We start from the raw sequence: 8,803 nt of genomic DNA on the forward strand, positions 1-8,803 counted from the left end.
GCCTCTCTACCGGCTGGCACTGGGGCACCAGCATGTGGGGCTGGCTGGCTGGAAAAGGAGAATGCACTGCTGAGAGCAGTACTGGAGGCCAGTGTCACTGTGCTGCCAAGATTATAGAGACAGTCATTAAAAGATTGTTCCATAGACATAGTTTCTGTTGCATGAGTCAGCTTGCTAACTGCCAAATGGGCTTTCACCTAGGTGCTAGTAATAAAATGCATATGGAGATAAATAAAAATATACAGAAAATAAAGTAAAATCTACGAGAACCCAGATAACTCATAAATTGCTGTCTCAAAGGTGTGAACTCCAATCAGGGAGGATGTATCATAGAATGGTTTGAGTTGGAAGGAACTTTAAAAATCACCTAGTTCCAACCACCCTGCCATGGGCAGGGACACCTCCCACTAGAGCCAAGTTGCTCAAAGACCCTGGCCTTGAACACATCCAGTGTTGGGGGCTCTACAACCTCCCTGGGCAACCTCTTCCAGTTTCTCACTACCCTTATAGTGAAGAACTTCTTCCTAATTTCTAATTAAATCTACCCTCTTCCAGTTTGAAGCCATTACTCCTCATCCTATCACTACAAGCCCCCATAAAAAGTCCTTTTCCACCTTTCTTGAAGGCCCCTTTCAGACACTGGAAGGCCACAATGAGGTCTTCCTGGAGCCTCCTCTTCTCCAAGCTGAACAGCCCCAACTCTCTCATCTTGTCCCCATAGTAGAGGTGTTCCAGCCCACTGATCATCTTCATGGCCCTCCTCTGGATCTGCTCCAACAGGTCCATAGTCCTGGTTACTGGGGGCATAAGGGGAAGAGGAGACGTTGGCCAGAACCTGGTCTTTCTCTCTCAGCTCCTTGAGGAAGGAGGTCTCACGAAGGAATGTGGGGAAGGGACAAGTCGTTCTGTGCCACAGCATGTTCCCCTGGCTGTCCTCAGCCCCCGCCACGGTCCGGCCCCTGGCCCCACGCCTGCATTTCTCATCCTGCAGAGGAGGTTTTGCACTTGGGCTCTGGCTCTGCTGCTGTGCCCTGCGGTGCACCGGAGCGGGCACGCTGCTCTGTCCTGGCACCCGTGGGTGGCTGTTGGGCTACACTGGCTGCAGTTCCCAAACTGTTAATGCAATTGCTGGCAGTTTTTCTTATTTTTTGTTTGTTTGTTTGTTTTTTTCCAGCCACATTAATACAGAAGAAATCTGTGCTGTGAGGTTCTGCTGGAGACTTTATTCATGGTGCATCTAACTGCTATGTATTGGCACCTCTCATAAATAACTGCCTGTGCTAGCTCAGGATGACTAGTACTGCTCACCTTGCTGATCACCTTCCTTGGGGTGACATGTCCTGGCTGTGAGATTGGCTGTAATGAATTGAATTTTCCCTGGGGTGGCTGGTCCCTCTGCTGAGCATTTCTCTGCATTCGACATGCTTCATGCAGTATCAGCTCCTGTGGCAGAGAAGAGAAACAAGTAACACCCCGAGCAACGCAGTGACCTGTGCAGGGCAACTGTCCGTGGGGCACCAGAGCTTCTGGGACAGGTGACATCTTACAAAAGCCAGTTCAGTGCTTGGGAAGGGGTCAGTTTCGGCAAACAAAACCCGACAGCATGTGAAGCCCCTGTTAGCTCTGAGGCAGAGGGCACTGGGCTGTGCAGGTGTGAAATGCCACGCCCCACGCTCGGCGCCTTTGTGTGCCATGCTGGCGAGTCAAGGGGATGGCATGGGCCTGACCACCTCCAGTGCTTCAGTGTTAGCTGGCAAGTTTCAGTAGGCTCAGGGGTCACCCCTGCACCCCGGTGCAGCACCCAGACCAGTGCAGTTGTGCTTTCACGGCCCTGCTCAAACTTCAAAAGTGGTAGCACATTTTTTTCTCTAGTCATCTTTTGATACACTGGAAGAGAAACCCAGCTGAAATGGGGATGTGCCCTATTAACTTCTCTATTGTCTTGGTAAATTTGTGACCAGAGACTGTATCACCTTCGATGTCACAACCTTGTCCTTATTCTAATTTCAATTAAAACTGAAATTAATTACGAGCTGCTGGGAAGCAGCACAATGGCTCTTCTGATCCGTGATGCCAGCAGGTCCCTGGGCTGCAGCCAGTGGAGAGCGACCCCAGCTCTTTGGCTGCACCAGAGAGAGGCTTTTCCTTTGGGACTCACGTAGATTTAAACAGCAACAGCGTGAGTAGTGGGAAGTGCTCTGGTGCCAGGAAGGCCCCTGATTCTTCACAGCTCAAGTTCCACCTCTGGCAGTTCAGCACTGCAGCTGCACCCACCAGCGGGGGGAGGCACGAGAAGGAAACACCCCGGTCCAGCCAACATTTTGCCACTGCACCCAAGAACTGGGTCTGCTTCTTGAAGAACTGTGATGTAACATTCAGTGATTTCATTTATCTCATTAACTCTCAATTTGCTTAAAAATAGAAAACATCTTGAAGAATACTCAGGAAGCTGTAACAGTGTGAAACCTTTTGCCAAACAGGGTTGTTAAGGAGCTGACACGAAGGTGAAAACATCTGGATTTATACTGTGCCATAGTTTTGAGAAGAGCTGTGGGCAGAAGACTCCACCTTGCCATGCCTCCATTCTTCAGCAGCGGGCTCCCATCTCCTCCCACAGCTGGGCTGTTTGATCCGTGGAGCGTGGGCCACCTCCTGTGGAGCATGGACCACCTTCTGCTGCACAGAGACGGGCAGCAGAGCACAGGGCAGGGCGACTCTGCCATTGCTTGGCCTCTGTGGCCCTTTGATAGCCACATGCAGTCATCATGTCTCTTGCATATTTTTTCCAAATTGCTGCTGCTGTAATTTGACTATTTTCTGTGGCCCTATGATTTATTTTTTTTTAAGATGGACTTCTCAAGAGTCTTTCTTTGCCTTCGGCTGAAGTGGGATGACAGTATTATTTTTCTCTCAGCATTTCCTCTGAGTAGGCACAGTGGTGGATAATAAGCTAGTGAGATGAAAAGAAAATGTAATAGCCAGACAGAAGGTTCAGTGCTGCAAGGTGCTCTCTACTCCCGATGCAGTCAGGATGAGGCCGTGTTAAAAGCCAGATTCTGTGCTGCTTCTGGGCGAAAGGGTGTTGAAAGCATCCCAGAGGATGGCAGCCAGATATTCTCCCCAGCTGGCTATATTTGTTGAAAGATAAAGCAGAAATAGATAGTAGGTGTCGTGGTTTGGCCTCAGCCAGCAGCTAAACCCCAGCAACCACCGCCTGCTGCCTTCCCCCTGCCACGTGTCAGGGGAGAACTGGGAGGAAGAGAAAACAAAGAGCCCGGGGTTGGAGATGAGGACAGTTGAATGAAGCAACCCAGAGAGAGACACCAGTGACAACGCTAACACCAGGGAAACACTATAGCAGGCAGGTGAGCATGAGCCCCTTACCCCAGGCGAAGCAGCTCTCCCCGCTCCCACCACAAGCTAACCAGCTACCAGAGCCCTGCTGGTCTGCCTGCCCATCCCAGAGGGCATGAGGTGGGGTACAGCAGCCCATCGGCTGGCACGGGTGCCCAGCTGCAGCCCCTTGTGAGCATTAACCCCTCCCTGGCTGAACCCAGGGCAGCTGGTGACGGTGGCTGGTGAGGGGCCCCTGTCACTGCGGGGCCGTTGCCGGTGTCCTCTCTACCCCACCAGCAGCTGTCCCGTGGCTGAGTCGCTCCGGCTCTGAGCAGAGTGGGGACATGTCTTTGTTCCTCTGCCCACGTCTGCGCCGTTCAGCCCCTTGTTACAGAGGGACTCGGGTTAACTTCCCTTGCCTCTGGCTCCACTTCTTCCCCTGAGCCTGCAGAGAGAGAAGGAAGAGAGGGAATATAGTGAAAATGGGGAAATCACAGGGACACAAGAAGACTGTGCAGTGTTGTGCTGGCTGTGCTGGGGTGAGGGGCAGGGATGGGAGGACCTGAGCCCCCCAGAGCATTGACGCACTCGTCAGGTGGAGTGCAGGGGTTTTAGCAGGGTTGACTTGTCTCTGATAAGGATGATTTTGTGGCTGGTTAGGTTCTGTGGTTTTTTATTTAAATATTGTTCCTTGAACCTGGGTTTCAAAACACAAGCCCTGCTTTCCAAATGGTATTTCATGCTGATGCTTCAGTTGCATCTTTATAGCAATTGTGTTATCTTTCTTGGCATCTCTTAAACATCATTTGTCTGAGTTGGCATATCACATGAGTTTTCTCTCTGAAGGGCAAATGCTTTGACTTTTCCCTTGTCTTAGATGCCATCAGGCGGTGAAATGAGGCTTTTCACATCTGTTGATGTGGATTCAGGATCAAAAGCTGATGGTTCCTCATTTGGACACCACAAATTTCAGTACTCTTTGGGAGTGACTCTGGATTGGCTTGCTGTGGAAATTTGGGATGCTAGGAAAGCTGAAACAGAGAGAGAGGTTAAAATGTGATCGTGCTTAGTTTGAGAGTCTTAAATAAGTAGTATGCCATTTAGCTTCCTTACAGCCAGCTCAGTTGTAGACCTGTGTTTAAAATGCTAACGAAAATATTGATATTAAAAGACAAGGAGGTAGAGGGTGTTAAGATGTTCATGAAGCGTTCCTGTTGAAAGAGAATGGAGATGGAGTGTTAACATGCAAAATCTGGCTGCCAGTCAGCTCCTCTGGATTTGAAGCTGCTCCCTATGCCAGTGCTTGCTGGAGCTCTGCATTTTGTGTCTGCCCCACTCTGCAGAGCCCCGTGCTGGGTCCCAGCACCGGGGGGCCGAGTGCCCCTCACTGCAGCGGTGGGCTGTGTGGGGTGGCAGCAGCTCCTGCAGCTCACCTCTCTGCTTGGCACAGGGGGTTCATGCCCCACTCATTTTCCCCTATACGTGTTTGCTCAGCCATTTAATATTTGAATGTTTGTTCTTTTTTGCAGTGACCTTCGACCATTTTGAGATTTTGCGAGCCATTGGAAAGGGCAGCTTTGGCAAAGTAAGTATTTTGTGACCTAAGCACCATTGGACAGCTGGAAATGTAACTGATTGAGAAATGGGTGAATTAGAGGCTCACATGAGAGTAAAGAAATAAACCTCTACATTGTCAACGAGCTTTGACCTGAGCTTCAACTCCTGGTAATCAGGAAGGAATCAGAGCCTGATTCCTCATCTGTTCCATAGCCACAAATTATATTACAGGAGATTAAAATGAGAAACTGATAAATCAAACAAGCTTAATTTCATTGTGGTTCTGGATAAGTATTTTCTAAGATTTCCCAGCAAATCAGTGCTGAACATCATGATATGTCTTTCATCAAGAACTACAATCAAGATGCCAGGCCTGGCCGTTTCTTACAGAGGGCATTTCTCTGTGAAACCCAGTGTTTGGTGTGAGGATCAGGTTACGGTCACACAGTTTGGTTTTGTGCTGCTATGGAATCACCCGCTTGTACCCACTGACAGAATTCTAGAAGGTCATTTGCCCCTTCACATAAAGCTCATCCATGCCAGAAATTGGGTGTGCCTTAAGTGAAGAATGCAAAAAAAAATCTCTAGACAAAGAGATTTATTTGGTGGCAAAATGAAAGAGATTGATGGAAACTTTGTAAATTTATCCCAAATTCATAAACTCTTGTGGAAACAAATCTGAAAAAACAGTGTGTTTTGTTTTGCACTCATACAAACCGTGTGTCTTTCATTGAAGCAATGTTTCTTTCTGGATTTGATGAAATATGCCTGTAAGAAAGGTTAAAACTCAAACCCCAATAGCCCTCAGACAAAGCCCAAGGTTCATTGTGAGCTGAATGAAGCTTATCAAGAAAGGGGAGATCAAAGTGCTGCTCCCCAGTTTTTAACGTGTGGTTCTGGGGTGGGAAGGACTCTTCCACACAGTAGTGGGTGTGGGAGGGCTGGGCATAGCCAAGATTAGTGCTGTTAAATACAATGTTGACTTGTGTGTGATTCTCTACCTCCCATCTTTGTGGTGATAAATTCCTTCCCCTCTTCTTCCCCCAGCAAAATTTCTTCCTTAGCAGAAAACTGGCTGGAGACCTGCTGGCGATGCCGTGTGGCAGCACCGGTGCACGGAGCTGTGACTTGGCAGTGTGGGCTCTGCTAAAGCCCCAGGAGAACTCTTGTGTGACTATGATTTACCTGCCTAAATCTGCTGAAAGATTACCTCTGATTTATCCCCCGATTTGCTTGCTTAGGTCTGTGTTGTGCAGAAGAACGACACCAAGAAGATGTATGCCATGAAGTACATGAACAAACAAAAGTGCGTGGAGCGTAATGAAGTGAGAAATGTTTTCAAGGAGCTGCAGATTATGCAAGGCCTGGAACACCCCTTTTTAGTTAACTTATGGTAAGATACCGCTCCTTTGCTTCCTGGCTAGGTCAGTGTTGCTGGTCAGAGACATCTCTGAGGCCAGACTTGCCCACCTTGCTGCTGCGAGCCGTTTGGGAGCAGCTGGTGCGTGGGCACCGCGGCGTGACGGGTGCCACGCCGCCCGCCGAGCTGGCACCAGGCACCTGAGTCCCTGGTGGGGGTGGGGGTGCCCCGGGCACTCCCTGAGGGACGAGTGGCAGCGATGGACCACGACTGCTCTGGAGAGCGTGCGGGGCTGAGCCCTGGACTGGTCCTGGGGCTCTTTGTTTGTGGTGGGGCTCCTCATCCGCTCCACTGAATGGGGCTCTGGTGCCAGGGGAACCTTGTTTAATTAAACTAGAATTAGCTTCCTTTTTCCCCAAGACAAGCACAGGAGAATTTGTATTCCCTTGTGGTTTCTTCCTAGGCAGATACTGCTCGTTACCGTAACCCCATTTTATTTAATTGTGCTGTTTTGCAAAAACCAGCAGCTCCCAGGACCACCCAGTAACAACATGGGGTTGATAGCCAAGCAGTGCTCTGCTCGCAGGGTTCCCCTGGCACTGCTTTCTTCCCATCACCTCCTGATTCTGATTTGGTTGTTTATTTCGTGGTTTAAACAGCCTTCCTTAATACCGTATTGATATTTGGCTGAATTGGTGCTAATGAGCAGAAATAAAAATAATTTCTCATTTAATTTACTGATAGAAAAATAATACCATTCAAATGTTATTGCAGAAACCCATATATCTAATGGGGAAATGTGTACATAAAACAGTCTCTTTCCTTTAAGACTACCTGATAAATGCAGCCTATGTGCTCTGGTTAAAGTCCTTTTTCAACCATTAGTGATGGGATTGACCAGCTTGGTGATAAAAGACATACTAATTCTTCCCCATTCATTTGATTCAACATGTTTTCCTGCAGTGGAGCAGTAGAAAGGAATTTTAAATAAGGTTCTATTACTGCTAGAGTCTGGAGTTTGATTTCATTAGGACCCCATAACATTTAGTGTGGTGTGTTCTCATACACCACATGATGCAGTGGCCAATACCTGGTAGTTACAGGATTCCCCTGGGGCAATGGGTAATTACATTTATTGGATATTGGATCTGGTTTTAGAATGAGATAGAACTTACCAACGCTAAACACTCTGGGTGACACACAGACTACAAGCTTTGTGTGGAGTGATACTCCGGTTCGTGGTGCTGCTCACCACATCAAGAAACTGGTGTATTATTAAAAAAAAAAAAATCAGAGAGAAAAAAGCTCAGGGCTGATTGTTAGACTGTCTGGAAGGGGCACTTGGTAACCAGTTGCATCAGATGAGGTCATTTAAGAGGAAGGGCAGAGAGTGCTGCATCCCCTGTTGTGTTGAGTAAACGGGTAATTAACAGGCTGCTGCCAGAACCAAAGCCCAGCTATCAGAGCCTCTGGGGCAGTCTGCTGGTCTGCTCAGGGCTGTGGGTGCTGGCTAAGGGGTCCTCTCTGCATTGCTCCCATGGTCAATTCCTGGGGGTGCCTGGAGAAGATGAAAAGTCCACCTTGAAGAGCAGAGTGTGAACCCCCGGAGGAGCAGACAGCGTTTATCCAGAGCTGGATTTCCACTGCTGCACTGAGTCACCGATTGCTCAGCCAGCTGGGACTGCACGGCAAGTGCAGGGATCTTCCAGGACCCCTTAGAGGGTTGTCATCTACACGGGATCTGCCCGAGGGCTGTGCCCAACTGCCAGACTCCTGCCCCTCTCCCTTCCTAGCCCTGGGGAGGGACAATCAGCAGCAAGCAGCGTTAGTGAGTTTGAGGAGGTTTGGATGTGGCTTTGTTTTTGAAGTGGCTGATAGAAGCTTGATGTAAAAACATCGGGTTCCTGTTCTTGTGTGCCTCCTGGTAGCTGTTCATACAAGATGCTCTGAATCTATTACAGATCTGAAGCTAAATTATTGCCACCTCAAGTGTGACACTAGGAGTTTAGTCACAGAGGGAAATGGAGCATGGGAAGGTAATGAAATTATTATTTCCCAAGAGAAAAATTTCCCAGAACTGATGGGTATTCCCAGAGATACCATATGTCCCTTTGTAATCTGTCTTCTTTCAATGTTATCGTCCTTGAACCACGCTTATGTCATTTTAGGTACTCATTCCAGGATGAAGAAGACATGTTTATGGTTGTAGACCTGCTGCTGGGAGGGGACCTGCGTTACCACCTCCAACAAAACGTGCGGTTCCAAGAAGGCACCGTGAAACTCTTCATCTGCGAGCTGGTGCTGGCCCTTGACTATCTCCAGAGCAGGCACATCATCCACAGGTCAGATGGGGACCTTGTAGGTGAGCTGGTGCTCATAGACTGCAGTAGGGGTGGACTTGTTCCTCTTTGACATGAAAAGTCAAACAGAAGCTTAAGAGCTAAACAAAATACTCTCCCACATACGTTTGTGCTTACAGAAAACACTAGGCTGCCCAGAGAAGAGCATGTCATGTGCAACCAGGAGCATCCCATTTCTCCTCATTCTCAT

General features: G+C 48.6%; 1 protein-coding gene across 1 annotated transcript in view; it reads left to right on the forward strand.

Annotated features, from left to right (window-relative positions):
* Positions 1 to 8,595, forward strand: part of STK32A (serine/threonine kinase 32A) — a gene marked incomplete at its 3' end in the record, with an annotated part of 9,610 nt that extends 1,015 nt beyond the window's left edge. Inside the window, exons 2-4 of the mRNA XM_008948500.1 lie at positions 4,866 to 4,921; positions 6,135 to 6,286; positions 8,422 to 8,595. Coding sequence (XP_008946748.1) covers positions 4,866 to 4,921; positions 6,135 to 6,286; positions 8,422 to 8,595 — 382 coding nt within the window. The remainder of the gene's footprint in view (positions 1 to 4,865; positions 4,922 to 6,134; positions 6,287 to 8,421) is intronic.
* Positions 8,596 to 8,803: the final 208 nt, after the last annotated feature.

Source organism: Merops nubicus, unplaced genomic scaffold, assembly GCF_000691845.1.
Source record: "Merops nubicus isolate BGI_N331 unplaced genomic scaffold, ASM69184v1 scaffold2991, whole genome shotgun sequence".
Lineage (NCBI taxonomy): Eukaryota > Metazoa > Chordata > Aves > Coraciiformes > Meropidae > Merops > Merops nubicus.